General features: G+C 52.8%; 1 protein-coding gene across 1 annotated transcript; it reads left to right on the top strand.

The window, feature by feature from the left end:
- Nucleotides 1-5,490: 5,490 nt before the first annotated feature.
- Nucleotides 5,491-7,508, top strand: POU3F1 (POU class 3 homeobox 1). Its single transcript, XM_054999568.1, has one exon. The coding sequence runs from the start codon at nt 5,518-5,520 to the stop codon at nt 6,676-6,678; it is 1,161 nt and encodes a 386-aa protein (XP_054855543.1). The 5' UTR covers nt 5,491-5,517; the 3' UTR covers nt 6,679-7,508.
- Nucleotides 7,509-18,506: the final 10,998 nt, after the last annotated feature.

Below are 18,506 nucleotides of genomic sequence, written 5' to 3'. Positions count from 1 at the left end.
CTGGCCCGTCCCGTCGCCGCCCTCCCCCTCTGTAGACGCGGACCGGGATCCCAGCGCACCTGCCGCTCCCCCTCCCTCGAGGAGGGCCAGCCAGCCGTCCTTCCTCTGCGGCCAGCTCGGCCCATCGAGCCCGACCTCCTCCTGCCACTTTGAGACGACTCTTCAGAGCAGTCTCTCTTCTGGCCGCCGTCTCGTCCAGCAGCCGCGCCGGATAAGCGACGAATCCGTGGCGCTTATCCGGTGGCTATCCATCTTGATCTTGAATCAACCGGAGAGGACCTCGGGCGCAGGCGGTAAGTGGCTGGGAAGGAAGGGGGGAAGGAACCCCATTGGCTTGCATAGCCGGCGGTGGGGGGGGCGGAGAACTGGGGCTTGCCCCATAGCCCCGACCCTCAGAACGAGGGAAGCAGTTTGCCCCGAAGCGCTTGCTTGGCGGTTCGCGCATTCATCCTCCCCCTCTGGGCAGAAGAGTGCCTCTGAGCATCTGCAGAGAGCAGTTTCGTTCCCGCCCGCAGGCAGAGTCTCCCTGAAATCCTGGACCGGATTTACAGGGCGGGGAGCACCCCGAGGTTTGGGCCCAGTCTGGGTTAGGTAGCCGATTTCTGCCGGACCGAGTTTTACCGTCGAGGCCGCAGCTCTCCCTCCTGGTGTCCCTTCAAGCTTTGCGTTCTTTTTTTTCTGAGCGTTGAGTTTTATCCCCCGAGGAAGGTTTGGCGGAAAGATGGGAGTGGGGCTGCGATCCGAGGTTCTGAAGCACACACGCCCCCAGAAAAAACAGGAAGGGGGCTGATGATGTGGGTCACGTTGCCAGCTGTGAGGGTGGGAGGCGCTCCTCTGGCGGCCAGCAGCCGCGTCATCAGCCCGCCTCATTCATTCTCCACATACCTAGGAGAGTCCCCAGAGTGGCCCAGGGCGAAACCCTCGGAAGGTCGATCCGGGATCGCCAACCTGCAGGTGGCGCCTGGAGATCTCCCGGAATTGCAGCGTATCTTGTTCAGCCTCCCCTGTGCGAAAGTGGCGCTGCCCACAAAGCGCTGATCCCAGCTGCCCTTAAACTAAAATTGCCAGGGGTATGTTGCTGCTCCCTGGACCAGCGGACTCTGGAGGGCGGCTAGGGCGGCTGAGAGCAGCCTAAGAAGGAGGGGGCTCCGGGAATTCTCGGGATTGAACTGGGAGGCTTGCAGCGAAAGGAGAAACTTCTCCACCACCCTCTTCATTATCCCAGACGCCCCCTGCCTGGATGGCGCAAGCTAGCCTGATCTCATCGAGTGGACTTAGTACATGGATGCCAGAGTAGGCAAGTGATGGCAAACCACCTTTGTTCGTCTCCTGGCTTGAAACTTCTGTGTTGTCGCCATAAGTCACTTGCCACTTGGGTTGGCCCTGGTTAGTACTTGTATGGGATACCACCAAGGAAGTCCAAGGTTGCTATGCAGTAAGCAAGCAATGGCAAACCACCTCTGTTCCTCTCTGGCTTTGAAGACCCTGTGGGGTCGAGGCAGGCAACCACCTCCGGCCGTTTATTATCTTGCAAAATCCATGAAAAACCTTGACACCTCACACACACACACACACAGAGAGAGAGAGAGAGAGAGAGAGAGAGAGAGAGAGAGGTTGTCTGCTGCTGGTGCTTAATGGTCATTGGCATCAGTGGCTTTTCAGAGTTATGCATTGTATTTAGTCGGTTTGAACATCTTTAGCCCTTCTTACTGCAGTCACAGCCTCCAGGTGGGCTAGAATGTTAGTGAAAGAATGACAACTGCCATATCTGGCATAAATCCAGCGACACCCAGAAATAAGCGCAATCAGAAATAGCTACAGCAATCCACCAAAACAGTCCATGGACTATGTAGGGGCCCTCCTAAACCATTCAGCCTTGCCCCGTAACAATGTGGGTGCCTTGCCACAGTGTGGGGGCAAGTACAGAGAATGCCCAAGAATGAACTGAGCTCAGCAACTCACAGACAGCTGGTGCAACTTTCTTCCCAGAGGTGTAAGAGGCACACGGCAGCTTGCTCAAGACAGCTGCAGCCTTTTGCACCAACAGAAGTTTCCAAATTATCTTCAGCAGCAGAGCCGTGGGGACCAGTCCAGTCTTGGGGTCACCACAGCATGGATGAGCGCAGCCTGGTCAGCTGAATCCAAGGGGAAGGCGAATTTCTGAGCACTATGGAGCTAAAAATGTACTTCTCATCACTGCACCAGCCTGACTGGGGTGGGTCATCCAGGAGATCCCCTAACTTTTCACCACATCAGTCAAAGACAGCATCACACGGTCCAGAAGTTGGAGCATCAGATGATATTGTTGGAAGTTCCCTCGGGAGCCAACCATTGTGGGATTTCTTCCTAATAAGTGGAGGAACGGAGATCAGTGATGATATCCCAAAGATGGCTAAAAGTGAAGCAGAGAGAAGGCTGTGATCCTCTCCTTGAGGCTGCTGATGCTGCTAGGAAGCGGGGCTCAGAGCAGCATTTCTTATTTATTAACTGGGGTAATTTACCCCACTCTCCCCCATTTTACTGGTCCCAGCCCAGAGAGGTAGATCAGGCAGAGGATGAGTGGCACGCAGTGGCTCAGCAACCTTCCTGGCTGAGTGGAGATTCAAACCCAGATCCCCCCAGGCCTGTTCCAAGACTGTAACTGCCATAACACACTGTCTTCTGTTGTTCCCAGGTTGTTGTTCCTATTCAGGACCATGGCCGGGGGGGGGAGCTTCCTAGGACACCCAGGAAACTGGATTGGAGCCATTTCTTCCTCTTTGGGCTTTTTCAGTGGCTGCCCCATGCCTCAAGAAGAACCTCCCAGGCCCCTGCCTGCCCAGCTTCCCAGCAGGGCTGCAAAACGGAGCTCTTCCGGAGAGCTTTGGGGACAGCTTGAGCCTGGGCTAAGGGGGAATAACTTGCCGCTGGTGGGCATAAGTTGTCTTGCGTCTTGATTTTGATGGGCTGTTTGGAGGTTTGTTTTGTTTAATTGGTTTGTATTGTTTTTAAAACTGTGACCTGCTTTGGGTTCCAGGATGCCTGGGAGAAAGGCAGGCGAATAAATAAATGAAAAAATGAATGAGTGAATGGGTGAATGAATGAATGAATAAATCGTTGCACCTATTAGATTACATTCCTTTTGATCCTTGGAAATAGACTGATGGTGTTTTTACAGGGAAAAGCCCCACCACCAATCTCTCAAAATTGTTTCCCCATCGGCTTTCCTTCAGCCCGCCCCCCTAAATTGCCCCCCACCACATTGCTCAATACTGGAGAGAAATGAGGTGGCTTTATTTTCTTTTTGGCCTGTGGTTTGACTAAGTGGCAGATTTGGGGTGCTGCAAAAGACAAACCAATGCTTAGTTTCTGGCTTTGTTGTGATCTCTACTGTGGCTCAAGCTATCCCAGTCCCTCCCCCCCCCCCACCCCCGCAAGGACTCCTCCACTTGGCATAGTTGCCTGGACTATTGGTTTGTGTGCTCCTTCCTGGAAAATTCTTCCAGCAGTGAAGCAATGTAGCCTTCCCTCCTCTTCAGGAGCCAATTCCCAGGCAAATGTGCAAAGCTTGAATAAATCTAGTGCCCCTGGAAAGCCTAACAGATGCCTTGTAGAAAAGAGGCTGCCTGCCAACTGTCCCCCAGTCACTCAGCGACCTTGAACATTCTCCAGCATTTACAGCCAGAGACTCTTGGAGAAAACTGGGGCTGGATCCCTGATCCAACAGTGACATCTCTTCATAAGAGGAGGAAGAACCATTGAAGAAGTACACCACCAGGCTTCCAGGGAAGACTGGGCAAGAGCGGACTGTCCGGCAGCAAAGGAGAACCATCTCGGCCTTGAGTGTTCCAGGCACTCCAAGCTTCCCCTTTACTGAAGTCAAAGGCACAAATGATGACATCTCAGGGAAGTTGGCATCCTGGCACCAAACAGGGTCAAATTAGCATTTTCACAGGGCACTGTGTCTGGAGTCGGTGGGGGGGGGAGGAAGAAGGGTCCAATCCCCTTCCCCCCCCCCAGCATCCCCAATTCAGAGACGAGCCTAAATAACAACAGAGACTTTTGCAGGTGGGTAGCCATGCTGGTCTGTACTAGTATGAGAACAAGATTCGAGTCCAGCAGCACCTTCAAGACCAACTAGATTTCCAGGGTATGAGCTTCCCAGAGTCAGGGCTCCCTTCCTCAGAGACTTTGTAGCACCTTAAAACAGAGAATGATGTAAGCCACTTTGGGTCCTCATTCGGGAGAAAGGCAGAGTATAAATGAAGTAAAATTAAAATAGAAAGGGAACACTTTTATGATGGTGTAAACTTTTGCATGAGGTCTGGCTGTCACCCTTAATGAAGAACTGAGCAAGAACCGGATGGTGGAGGAGGAATAAGGGAAAGCTTCCAGGTCCTCGGGGTCTTGGCTTTGAAAAAAGGAATGCCTGCAAACCAAACAGGATGAGATCTCTTCTGCATCAAACACGAGGCTTTGATTTGCAATCACGGAAGTTAGACCTGCAGGTTGATCCGTGAGGAGGAGGCAAAAAAAACAACAACCAGAGCTGTATGCCTACAGGGAGTCAAAAAACCATCCAGGCTCCAATACTGTACACATTGGCAGCTGAAGAAGAGAGTTTTGCCTCTCCCTGAAAATCTTGTTGGTCTCTAAGGTGCCCCTGGACTCAACTCCTGGAGCACCACCCCTGCCAGAGAGATCGGTGGGAACCATCCATTCCATACCAGCGGGACGCGAAAGCTTTGCGTGAGAAAACGAAACCGGCCAACGGTAAGGCAGCTTCCCCTGCCAGCTGGGTTGCCCCCCAGCCCCCCCCCCGCATCGCTTGAATTGCCAAGTCCACACGTCCGCGGCTTGCGTTTTGCCAAGGGGTGGACAAGCAGCAGGGCGGATTTGTCCTGAGGTCTCGGCTGCTGCGCAGAGTCGAGGGGAGGAACCCCCCCCCCCCCCGTTGGCTTTCTCATGAGCCTCGACAAGTCGAAGTCACTCCTCTCCTCCACCACCCCCAGGCTAGGGCAGCGAACTCACCTGGACGGCAGCAAAGACGGGCGAGGAAGCGGCCATCCCCGCCGGCGCCGCTTCCTTTCGCGGGCTCCTCTGCCTCCTAATCCACAGCGGCGGCGTGACCTGGGACTGGCACGCCGATAGCAGCGGGGCGGCAGGGGCGCGCCCCCGGGAGCCCGTCCCGTCCAGCAGGTGGCTGCGCGCTCCCCCCACGTGGTGAATGGCAGCCGGGCATGAATGAGGCGCCTCCCCCTCCAATCAGGGCCGGCCGCCCCCCCCCCCAGCCCGCGCCAATCCCAGGGCCGGCGCCTCCAGACGGGGCGGGGGCGGGCGCCTCGGCGAGGGGCGCCCTATGGAGGCGCGGCGCCGGCTGGCAGTGGCGGGCGGCGGAGCCAATGGGGCGCGCGCGGGGGAGTGGCCGCGCGCGGGGCCGAGCCGGGACTCTAAAGCGCGCCCCGCCGCTGAGGGGGCCCCAGTGAGAGGCGCCGAGCGGAGCACCGGCTCGCCGACCCGACCTCGCCGCCGCCCGCCATGGCCACGACAGCGCAGTACCTGCCGCGCGGCAGCCCGCTCCTGGCCGTGCCCACGCCGGACGCCGAGCGCCTGCACCAGGGCCCCACGTACCGCGAGGTGCAGAAGATGATGCACCACGAGTACCTGCAGGGCCTGGCCGCCACGCCGGGCCACCCCATCGGCAGCCTCCCGCACCATCAGTGGCTGCCGGGCGCCACGGGCGACTGGGGCGGCGGCGGGTCCCACCTGGAGCACGCCAAAGGCGGCGGCGCCGGCCCGCGGGGGGACCTCGACGGCGGCTTCCACTCCCGCTCGCATCTGGTGCACCAGCAGGCAACGGGAGGCGGCGGAGGAGGAGGAGGAGGAGGGCACTGGGCGCAGGGCGGCCCGACGCATCATTTGGGCGGCTGTCCCTCGGCCATGTCCCCGACGGCTGGCGGGCACCAGCCGCTGCTGTACTCGCAGGCCGCCTACCCGTCCCTTAACGGGATGCTGGGCCCGCAGGCGCCCGCGCTGCACCTGCCCCACGGCCACCCGCCGCACGGGCACGACGAGGCGGCCGAGGCGCACCTGGAGGGCTCCCCGCCGCACCTGGGCCACCCGGGCCACGAGCCGCCGTCGGACGAGGACGCGCCGAGCTCGGACGACCTGGAGCAGTTCGCCAAGCAGTTCAAGCAGCGGCGCATCAAGCTGGGCTTCACGCAGGCCGACGTGGGGCTGGCGCTGGGCACCCTGTACGGCAACGTCTTCTCGCAGACCACCATCTGCCGCTTCGAGGCGCTGCAGCTGAGCTTCAAGAACATGTGCAAGCTCAAGCCCCTCCTCAACAAGTGGCTGGAGGAGACCGACTCGAGCACGGGCAGCCCGGCCAACCTGGACAAGATCGCCGCGCAGGGCCGCAAGCGCAAGAAGCGCACCTCCATCGAGGTGGGCGTCAAGGGCGCCCTGGAGAGCCATTTCCTCAAGTGCCCCAAGCCCTCGGCCCACGAGATCACCTCGCTGGCGGACACTCTGCAGCTGGAGAAGGAGGTGGTGCGCGTCTGGTTCTGCAACCGACGGCAGAAGGAGAAGCGCATGACGCCCGCCGGCGGCCCGCACCCGCCGGCCATGGAGGACGTTTACGCACAGCCCGACGCCTCGCCGCAGCTCCACCACACGCTCCAGAGCCCCGTGCAATGACTGAGCCGCGGGGGCTGCGGGGCCAGCTCCGGAGCGCTGGACTGGACTGGCGGGGACTGGCTGCGGGACTCGCCCTCGCCTTGGGCGGCCGGCCGCCGGCACTAGGAAAGGCCTGCGGGCGCCGGCTCCTCGCCTCCCGGACTGCCGGGCCGGAGCGCACGGGCGGCGGAGAGGCGCGCTAATTTATTCCTCGGCCTCCAGGCAACCGACTCTCTTTCTAATTTAAACTGCTGTATTTATTTGAACTTCCAAAAAAAACGAAAACAAAAAAACACCAAACTTGCTCCGACCAAGCAAAGCCGCCCGGCGGGCAGGAGCGCTAGGCCAAAGGTCCCCCTCGCGTCTCTTCCAGCGCACGTCCCACATCCAGGAAGGGAGGAGAGGAAAGGTATCGGGAGGGGCTGCTCGCCCGTCGCTTCTGGCTGGGCGAATCGGTGAGGTGCGGGTGGGTGGGGAGAGCGTGTACTTGGCTTCCCAAATGGCCCGATCCCTGAAAACCCACGGGATGCCTGCAGGTTTCCAAACGGCTCTGCCCCGCGGATGCCATTCCCAAGATCCCGTCCAGGTACTCATACTGAGGGGCATTCCTACTGAACGAGCCCCTCTCCCGGAGCCTGAGAGGCACACACGGGCAACCCCCACCCCCGTGGGGCCTGCACGGGAATGGGCCCGGCTCGGTCCTGCCTGCCTGTTTCTTTGGCCAGCGGGCCGGGCCCGCCTGTGCAGTCCTCTTTAGGGCCTGTCGGTATCCTCCGCCCTTCCCGTCTGTATCCTGCTCCGTTTTTATTTATGTTACAGCCAATATTTTATTACTCGCATAAAACATTTATCCAGGACGGAACGCGCCTCCTGTCTTTTTTCCCCTCCCCTTCTGGCAACCTGGCTTAAAGAGGCCGGGGAGCGAGCGCCGAGGGCTGGGGGCGGCGGCAGGCTCCGGGGCTTCTGTCCACTGGCCTGCAGCTCTCCCTCCAGCGGCTTTGCCTTCTCCGGGCCCCGAGGCACACCGAGGCCACCGACGGCCCCGCACCCGCAAGCAGGCGGCGCACACAGCCTGCCGGCTGCCCTTTCGACGTGGAAGCGGGTCCGGGGACCGCAGACGCTCCACGGGCGGCCCTAAGCCCGGCTTTCGGGCTCCACGGCAGCATACCAGCCCGTTACAAGACGACCCTCTTGTTTTCAGAGAGACTCCATTCGGTCCTTGCGATTCTTTGGTTCTGCTGTTCAACATTTGGAGCTATCCAGGGAGCCTCCCCTCTCCTGCTCCTCCACTTGCCAGGCACAGGTTAGCGTAGTAAAGGGGGGCCAGGGAGGGAAAGTTTGCAGATTTCTTGTTCTCCCCCCCCAACCCGCTCCACGCCTGCCCAACATAATGTGCGCTATGGGGATAAATCCCACCTCGGGCCAAAGGAGTTCGGAATGGAGAGGGGAGCCGGGACTGCGCTCGCCCATGTCTTTTGTTTCCAAGCGAAGGCGGTTTCTCCTAATGCCGGGGCGCTGGGATCCCCCTCCCCATTTATTGGGGGGGGCAGAGACATTCCTGGGCTTCCACGCGGAACCTGAAGCCGCACGAGAGGGGCTGCCACACCGGGGAGGGATTCCGAGGCCCAGATCTGGGGTCTAAACTAGAATATAGAGCCTCAGGCAGGGAAACGCGCGGGCAGATTCATGCCTGGGGTGGATCGCGACCGGAGGAAAAGATGGGCCGCTGCAGACAGGGCAAGGCTTTGGAGCGGGCCGGTGGGGCATTCTGCTAGTTGAATGTCGAAGGGAGTACGTGGGAGCCCGGGAGGTTCACAATCTAGCGAACGACCGTTTCGAAAGAGCGAGCCCGGAGGGCAAAAATTTAAACAAAATATTTATTTCAGTCCTACTGGAGAACTTCTAGGCTCGGATCTCCGCAGCGAGTTGGCTCGCTGCGTTGGGGAGATAAGGAACGTCCGGCTGGCTCTGGGCACAACTCAACTGCAGGCGCAGGTGCCCCGCGCCAGCCCAGCTGCCCAGGGAGGGCCTGCCGGGAGTCCTGCCTCCTCTCCCTCTCGCCCCCACTTGCTCCCGCCTGCTTTTCTAGACAATCGTTGGCTTCTTAACCTTTGGCTCCTATGATCCCCTTGGAAACAGATGGGGAGGGGGGACGCGGTTCCAGCGGCCTCTCTTTGTGTGGCTTGAGACGTTGCTCTGACTCCCATCGCCTTTATGGTTCCTTGGGGCGTTCTCCTCGCAGCCCCCGGGAAGCAGCCGCAGAATTTCTCTTTCGGCTCTCCATTCGGAAAGAGGCGCAGGGCAGGCGGAGGTGTCTGCAGGCAGGCAGGCAGGCAGGCAGGCAGGCGGTTAGGGCTCCCGGACTTCGTACTGTTGCCGTTCCGGAAAACCGCTGGCCCGGCAGTGGCGAGGGGTCCTTTGCAGCCGAGGGCTCCGCACGGCTCGGCTTTCCCGCGTCCTGAGTTCCCCCCCTTTCGTTCTTTCGTTTGAGACCAGGCGCGCGCTGCCTTGCGCTGGGTTTTTATTCATTCGTTTCTGTTTTTCTGCCGCGGCAAAGGGCGTTTTAGAGAACGTTTGTTCAGGCCTGACAGTAAACGCTGAAAGGCCCCGACAAGGGACAGCCGCAGCTCTGCCGAGGGAACTCCTGCCTGCTTATGCACCCCGACGGGATCCCCTTCTCTTTGCAATAGCTGCAGCAGACAGGGTGAGCACCGATGCCTCTTGATTTGGCTCCCTTTACAATCACAATAAAAAACGGACCTCCCCCCCCCCTTGTGCAGCTCCTTTTGCAATGAAACCCCCACCCCCCACCCCAATAGGAGTTGCCTCTCCTAGGTTCAGGTGGGCAGCCCTTGTTGGTCTGCAATAGAAGAACAGGATGCAGCTCCAGTAGCATCCTGAAGGCCAACAAGATTGACAAGGTCTAAAGTTTCCAGCGTCAAAGCTTCCTTTCACAGGTGCAAGTAGGAATGCAGATCCCTGAGCCCTTAAGATCCCAGTCGGAAGGCGGGAGGGGAGATGTCGAAAAGGGAGTCAGGGTGCAAAGGCACAATGCAAAATGTGGCTGGCTAACTTGCCTCCTGGCTCCCTTCTTTGCAATCTTCTCGCTGAGATTTAAGGGCTCCGGGATATCCATCCCGACTTGCATCTGAGGAAAGGAGCTTTGACTCTCAAAAGCTTAGACCCTGGAAATCTTGTTGGCCTTCGAGGTGCTACTGAACTGGAATCTTGCAGGTCTTTTAGGGAGCGCGCGCGCACAACAGCCATTTTTGTCCCAGGGCTATTGGCAAGGGGTGCGGTGGTGGGTATTGTGGAAGACTTTGGGCCACTCTGAGATACTTTCTGCAGCTGTTAGGAGGGGAGAGCTGCTGAAGCTACCGCACAGCTCGCTCCCTTCCCTGCTGCCCTGCCGGCTCTCCTCTCTGCACCGGGCCCTGGAATTCATGCCTGAGGCTAGGCCCCTGCTCTCTGCAGCACAGAGACTGGGGAGCCCTCATGAAAGGACAGTATCTTTCCCCAAGGAGATCAGTCCAACTAAAAGGCTTGGGAGGTAGTAGGTGGAAAACCTCTTTTGTAGTTGAGTTGAACAGAGGAAAGGGGAATGGGACCCTCTTGGTTGCCTCACCCTGCCAAAGGTAGACTAGATTGAGTCTTTTTAAAAAATGTTTTTTATTTACTACATTTTATTCCCTGGCTTTTTCTCCCATGGGGACCCAAAGTGGCTTACATCATTCTCTTCTCCTGCATTTTATCCTCACAACAACCTTGTGAGGTAGGTTAGGCTGAAAGAGCGTGATTGGCCCAAGGTCACCCAGAAAGCTTCCATGGCAGAGTGGGGATTTGAACCTGGGTCTCCCAGATCCTTGCCCAACTCCAGAAACACTGCATCATACAGCAGAACCAGTTCGCTTCTCCCATCTTAGGCATCAGTGAAGAGGTAGAGGAGGGAGGTCTCAGGCAAATGTGCCTCCCTGTAGTTGCCCAAGAATGGCCAGGGCCCACTGTGGCCATGCATATCTGGGGCACTCTCTGTGCTGCCGAGGGTTCCAACAGAAATGCCTGCTGCGGGTCTTTTTGTATGCCAAAGCATTTCAGAAGCATGCTTCTTTCCCACTGCTTCTAATTTAAGCTGGTAAGAAAGGGCAGGCTGCATTCAGACAAGCCAGCACTTTCCTCCTCTGGACTTCCATATCTTGGCTAGGCCCCTGTGCATTTGGTGGCCTTTCTTCAGAGGATGTTGCTGATTTTGTGGGACTCGGAAGGGTGAGACACTGCAGGTTGCACGTAGATGGAGTGCCCCCTGCTGCCGTGCAAAAGAAATATGCCAAGATGGTATAGCAAGATTGGAGTCCAGCAACACCTTAAAGACCTACACGATTTTCAGGGTATAAGCTCTCAAAAGTGAAAGATACCCAACGAAGGGAACTTTGGAAAACTTATACCCTGAAAATCTTGTTGGTCTTTAAGGTGTCACTGAGTTCAACTTTTCTACGGCAGACTAACAAGGCTACCAACTTCAAGCCAAGATAGTATATAGCTGACAGTTTGAATGTATGCGCTCCTGTGTGTGTGTGTGTTGTGTCACAGTATTTGGGAACAGAAAGTGAGTTCACTGATAAGCGTCTTGGGGGGAGAACTTATGTCGATGGCATGAAGCGTTTGAAGTCTGCTGGTAAATGGAAGGACCAGGGCAGCTCCTTCTCAACACTGCTTAGAATGGGGTCGCTGAATCTTCAGACAAATTGCACTTACTTTCCCCCTGAGATGACGATGGAGACTTTTCCTCTCCATGGCTCCATTTCAGACGGTGCCTCTGATGTGCTCCAGAGGTGCTGTCTTTTGAGAAAAAGGGCCTAGAGATTTCGGCAGTTAAGGAGAAATTGTGCATTGGTTCTGCCAGTTGAAATATTGTCCCCAATGCAGTGAGACAAAAAAATAAAAATCTGTCCCATTCTTCCCACCAAATGGTGACATACTCAGACAGCGGAAATGCACCACTGTTGGAAACTGGGATAAGTAGCCCAGTGATGCCAACTGAGCTGGAAACTCTGGGAACACGTGACCAACAATTTCTCCTATCTCCAAGAATAATTCCAGATGTCAGTAAAAGGAGCTCTTGGTCACGGTGTAGGTAAGACAGCATCAGAGAGCTGCTTAATCTAGGCACATGCTTGCAGCCAAAGGACTGGCATGTGTATTGCAGGATCAGTATGTGTGTGCCACAGAGACTGGTAATTTGGTACTTCTGCACAAATACAGTGTCGGGTTTATATTTTAAAAAATTATTTCCCACCTCTGTTTTTTGCACAAGGCAGCCTATGATAGGAATAACAGGAACAATTGCAGAAATACAGTAACAACAATAGAGAGAAGTAGCTGCTTGCAACTCAACCAGGTGTTTCCCTTAGCGGGTCCCATTAACTCTACCTGCATTAGTTTCCCATTCATTTCAATTAAAAATAAAAAGAACAGGTTTTGTTGCTGTGAACTGGGGCAAGTGGGTGTGAGATTGCAGAGGCAGCTAGCTTGAAAGCCGCAGTTCTGTTGGTGAGAAATAAGGCTCATATTAAACCAGGTTGTCTGCATAATTCATGCCACTCAAGGTCATATCCGTTTTGGGGTGTTGCTCTAAACCACTGTGGCTTCTTATAAAGTTCCAGATAAATTGGATGTGGTTGCTGGGCTTGCTGACAGTAGGCAACATTTTGTGGCTCGCTGGGTTTTCTTTCTGAGCTAAGTGAACCAAGTAGATATTCCCAGGGCCACATTTTCGTAACCCGGAGTTCTAGGGGCCCAAAGGCAAAAATCCAGCACCCAGTTGTTTGTTTCTTGATTGGATCCTTTTAATTTGCACAGTGGCTTTTCTCATTCTATGGGCATTGTTTTGTTCCCATTTTTTAATATGTATTTCCAACATTACAAAAAATTGCTAACATATTTCTTTGAAATTAAGGGTTTTTTTAAAAGTCAGGTGATTTATAATGACTTTGCTAAAAGAAACATAATTTTACATTCGCATAATATTTACAATATTTTAATTTGATTTTTCTTCACATCCTTTATATTTATGCTGCATTTTATCTTTACTTCATTGAAACAATTATATAATTTTAAACATAAAATAATGAAGTTTAGTTTCTGTGTTTTCATAGTGGTAGAAAATGTAGGTTTAATTTACTCATTTGGACATATGGAATTAGGAAACCCAGATTCACTTAAAATGCCAAACATGTATTAATTTTATAATGGTTTCATTGAGCTGATCAAAATAATGGTGTGAACCTGGATATATAAAATTAAAATAAAAAATAAATCAGAAAAAGTTTTCATAAAACTAAAACTGGAAGCAATTGGATGCAAAATTGTGCCTTCTCTATGTGAACTGATGGCATACAGATCCATGCAATTATGGTTCTTTAATACATCTGTAGATATAATTTGATGCTTTGATTTTCATTAGATTCTCCATGGAGGTTACTATATCAGCTGTATTCAGAAGCAAAGAAACCCCCACAAAATCAATCCATTCTTTCAAAACTTAATAAAAATTCTTTAGATTTTGAACATGAAATTTCTGTTTAGCATACAAAGCTTTTATGGATATAAACAAATCCATTTCAGTATCTGCAATAAATTGCTCCCTATAGATCTTTATTTATAATTTCTAATTTAATTTTAATCCAAGATTTTTTTAACAAATAGACATTCTTTGAATTTCACTACACTTATTTGTTTGCATTATTTTAAAAAAGAAAACACCAAGCTATGCTGTCTTTTTTCAGCTTACGTCTAGCTGCTTTTCCATGTGGTTTTTCATAGCCCTGGTGAGCTCAGCCAGCATTTGAAAAAAGAACATCTTCTCTTCCTGCAAATTTATGAGAGCCTTGTTGTGTTCAGACTATAAGTAAGATAGACCTCTTAATTCAAAGAGTGTGTATTAAATGGGCAGGGGGTTGGACTAGATGGTCTGTATGGCCCCTTCCAACTCTATGATTCTATTCTATGAAATGCCGAACCCTCCATTACTACATCAAACCATATTTTTCAACTTTGTCTACACTGGGGCTCCCCCCCCCCCTTTATCATGTTACTCACCACTACTGAGTCCCAGTACCTTTTCTCAGGGCTCTCCCAGGTCCTGAGAGGGAACTGATGGAAATCGGCACAACCTTATATATGTGTGCTGGCCCCCTTTGAAAGAAAAAAACCCACTAACTCTAACCTTAGTCCACACACTTTTTGAAGGACTACATCAGTACGTAATTAAAAACCTAAAGGATCATTTGGGTGGAGAGGGTTACAGAGAAGAGGAGCTAGGAAGGACCACTCGCTTTATATACCCCTGTAGCATGGTCATACTAGAAGCAAAATGTTAATTTTGTCAGTGAAAGCCAATCACGCAAGAAGGTCATAGGATAAAAGACAGACATGGTTTGGCATGGAAAGGGTAATTGTGTTTGCACAAAAAATTATACTTTTTTAAAAAAGCGATATATTATGATGTCCTTCCTCCACATCCTTGGATTGCTCTGGTCTGCAAACTCCAGGTTTTTGGAGCTCCTCTCCTTGATTCTCTCAAAAGAAATGCTTGTGTGTTGCAGCTTGTATAAGGGGAAACAAGATTACCAGGATTATTGGGGAAAGGAAGATGGAAAATACTACACTGACACCCCCCCATATCTTTCGTTAAGACCAACCGCAATAACAAAACTGCACAGAAGCTTCTGAATTCTTCAGAACCTGTGATCAGAATGGATTTTTAAAAACACTGCTTTGTATTATTTTGATTGGTCCTAATAAAAGGTATTACATGGCATTTCTGCTGGGCTGTATTTGCAGCCTATTTTGCAAACAATAACCCTGTAATGTTAAAGATAGTTCTCTGGAGGTGACATGCCACATGTTCTCACACTTCAGTATCACAAGTGTGAATGAATGCACGCACACCCAAACATGCTCGAATCTTGCCAAGACGGAGGAAGGCTATACAATACGTGCTAGAGTTCACTCATTGTCAGAGAAGCCGGAGTTAGCCAAATCCCTGGGAAAAGAAGGGATGGAGTTTACCGAACAGACCTGTGAGAAAGACCTCCAAAGGCCATTTTTTAAAAGGAAGGGAATTGTTCGATCAGGCTGCAAAACCGTTCATCAGTAAAACTGGGCAGGGGTCCATTTAACTCCAACTGATGACTGGGAGAAAACAAACAGGTTCAGGTTCTGTTTCCTGGCGCAATATAAACACTGTGATGGGGAAGGGAGTCAAGAGAGCGTTGGTATCAAGCCTAGTATTCAGTTGGGCCTTTGCAGCAAGGCTCACACTCTGCGAACTATCCTGGTTCACACGTGCACATTTCTCACAGGTAGGCCCTGGGACCGATATGTGTGGATGCCCAGCGGAGCCTTGGCTGGGTCTTTCATTACTCTCCCTGGAGGCGACAGAGGGAAGGAGGCTAGGAAGAAATGCCAAAGGATGATCGATCGGGCATGAAATCCTCTTTATTGAGAACCTTTCACCTCTGCTTAAACCAGTGATGGAGCTTCCACTTCTGCGTCCCCAGGCGCCAGGCACATCTATTGCACAGAGCCAAATAAATCACCGAGGGTCACAGTGTTTTGCAGCACAGCCTGTGACTGACCTCCCGGCTCCCTGCCAAAGGGGGGGGGGGCTCTCTGGGGAGGTCACGGTAGGCTCTAGATTATAAAGGCTTTTGTTTTAGCCAATGGTTTGGTTGCCTTCTACACGCTGAGCATCAGAGACAAGACTCTTTGGAGGTGGGTGAAAGGGTGAACCCCTTGGCAAGTGTAAAGTTACCTTCCACGGGGCCAAAATGCATGTTGTGCATGACAGGAGTCGGGTCTGACCCGACTCTCAGTCACACGTTCAGGTGGGGACTAACCTATAAAAATCCCTCCGATGCTCCACATGGCTCCAAATGCGAGGGGAAAGAGGAGTAGCGGGCTCCCCTCCTGTGCTATTTTTGCCAGGGGAAACTGCAGCAAGGAAGGGGTCTGTTTGCTTCTTCCTCAGACTCCACACGTCCACAAGAACGAGTGACTGAGTGTTGGCCTGGGCACTTGTGGCCCGACTCATGTCGCACGTGACACGTATTTTGGCCCACTGAATGAGACACTTGGGTTTCCAAGGTATCAGGCAGAAAAAGGTCTTTCCCAACAATGTCTGCCTTTTAGAGGATAGAGCTGCAGTCATTAGAGTAGCAAGCTAGGCCTGGCATTCAACTTCCTGTCATTCAGAAAAGCTCCCTGTCTGACTTTGGGACTAATCTACCTAATAGGGTTGTTGTGAAGATATAATGGAGGAGGAGAGAACGGTGTGTGTACCCTGGATGGAGCACAAACTGTGGATAGCCTGTGGGATAAAATGTGATAGATATTATTAGCTGAAGAGGCGTCTGCTGGCAAAAATATGCGATCGGCCACAGAGTCATACATAGCTCATCTCCAACTGTAGGCCTTTGGGAAGATGTCCTGACTGATCAGTAAGCTGTGCCATTCCTGATCACATGCTCATCCCCATCTTGCCCCAGCGGCATTCCTCTTTCTTGACGCCAAACAATGTTGTTTGTCATTTCCATCCTGGTGGAGCATCCAAGAGCCACGTTGCACCTCAGAGGCTGGTGTGACAGCCACGGGAGTGGCAGGCAAGCTGAACAATATGTGTGGCGCACAGGGAACCAGTCAATGGTCATTTCCCCACCAGCTCTTTAGTTTGGACTGGAAGCTTTACCATGGGTTCTTCCATGCTTCTGTACTATTTTGTGGCGCATCTGTGCACCTTCTGCCCCCCCCCAACTTTACTGCGTTCTTTCCCAAACCCACTTTACTGCAGCCATTTTTGAAAGATGACAGCAAATCCACACCAATGGGAAAATCCAAATCTTTCCCTGCCCCACCCACACTGGTGCCATCTTCACCATACTCAGTCTACCGTGGTGGCTGCCCCCACCATAACCTGCATGTACCTGGAAGGCTTTGGAGGGGGTGTTAAAATAAGCAACCGCTAGATCATTATAATGTTAAAACAACTTATCTACTGGATCTTTTTTTGAAGCATTTCATTAAAAATAAAATCTCTAACTCCTTTCATTGCTGAAATATAAGCATATCTCCACAACAACAACAACAAAGGGACAAGTGATGTATGTCCTTTTTTTTTTTTTTAAGATGGAAATTCAGAGAACCTGATACACAGGTGATCACATAACATAACATTGATCTAGCAATGGCCATTTTAGGCCTGCTGGTGGCACAAGGGGAATGGATGCCACAGGCGACTGGGCAGGGGAAAGGGGAAATGCTGGGCAACTCGCCACATGCAGGTGCCACTGCTGCTCTGCTTAATCAGCCATGATGGCGGCAATGAGACAGTCTTGGGAAATTGCTGCCGCGAGGAAGACTCCAATATCCAAACATGCCAAATGGGTCTTTGTGCTTTAATGGAAAGTGGAAAAGCAATTGAAGGGATGGGCAAACACAAGGCAAAAGAGCCCCTCACAGGTGTTATACCGGAAGCAAGTTCAAGTGAGGGACCTTCAAGAGATGTGGGGCGAGTTCATCCTATCCTTTTTGGCCCCTCCTTATTCTCTCCCAGGGCTGCTCACTCTCCAGGCTACCCACTCACAGGCCAAGACACCCACCTGCATCCAACAGCACCACCCTTGTCTGCCTGGCTCATTTGGGGATGGGGGAGCAGGAGATCTCTCCGTCTCCTACATGCACCTGCCCAGGCTGGGCCAGGTGTGGCTCTCCATCAACTGTCTCTGTAGCAGGGAGGGTGGATGAGGTGGTGTCAGCTGCTCCCTACTCCCTCTGCAGGCCAGTGTCCTAAGTTCAGGCCACTCCAGGGCCACCCAGTATGGGGATGAACAGCTCAGCTGGCCAGTCAATAGTGTAAGTCCGTTGTTGGTGGAACAGGACTATATTTTTGGAGTGTTTGTAAACTCCATTTTTAAAGGTTTCGGGTTTTCCCTGCAAAATTGAGTGTTCCCCCATCCCATGTTTGTAGAATTCTGTTTACATGGCCCCCATCTGTGGATATAATGATCCACATCTGGGTCCATGTTGAGAATTAATTATAGGGATAGTTCTGTGCATTTATATTGTCCCAGGACATCTCACAACCAACACAACGGAATCGTAAAAGTCCATGCTCTTTAGCTCAAATTCTCATTTCAGAACCTAAGCAGATCACCTGGGCAACTTCAGGCCACTGGCTGCTTGTAAGGAGCCCCTTAACCTTATTGGCATTTCTGCCGTACTGTAAATGGCTTCTGCCACATGCAGCCTTTGTCCCTCGCTGGTTAAGTGCATCACTGTCTTCTGACGACAACTGGGCATGCTGCTCGACGGGCAGCTGCGCAGACGGGATGGTTTCGGCTTCCGTTCATTCAAAGCCTCCGTCCCAGAGTTCAGGGCTTCCCTCCTGGAATGCAGCTGGAACACGGAGAACATTCAGTTGGTGCTGGTCAGGGTGTCGCGTTGCACCCAGATGTCCAGCAGCCAGGCTATTCAGCCTTACAGCCCCTGTTCCCAGTGAGGAAAGAGGTTTCTATCTCTGTCCCACGCAGGGGGCGAATGAGTTGAATGGCATTTGCCTGCTTGTGCCTTGGAAACAAAGCTGCCCCTGTGCCAGAAGCATTGGACAAGTGCCAGCTGCTGCTGTTAGTGCTGGATGATCTCTTGGCAGCCGGGCTGAAGCCCTCCTCACTCCTGCATTGGGAGGATCTGAAGTTGGACTGATATTGCTCCCCCCTCCCAGCCACTGGCGTTTGCAAAGGGGGCTCTTTTACAGGGGGCTGCCGAGCGGCAGCCACAGCTCCTCACTTGGAAAC

This window comes from Eublepharis macularius, chromosome 15 (genome assembly GCF_028583425.1).
Source record: "Eublepharis macularius isolate TG4126 chromosome 15, MPM_Emac_v1.0, whole genome shotgun sequence".
Classification (NCBI taxonomy): domain Eukaryota; kingdom Metazoa; phylum Chordata; class Lepidosauria; order Squamata; family Eublepharidae; genus Eublepharis; species Eublepharis macularius.
Note: the sequence above shows the minus strand (reverse complement) of the source record. Positions and strands in the feature narration are given on the sequence as shown.

Coding starts and splice junctions, on each gene's coding strand:
- POU3F1 (XM_054999568.1), top strand. CDS start 5,518: ATGGCCACGACAGCGCAGTACCTGCCGCGCGGCAGCCCGCTCCTGGCC.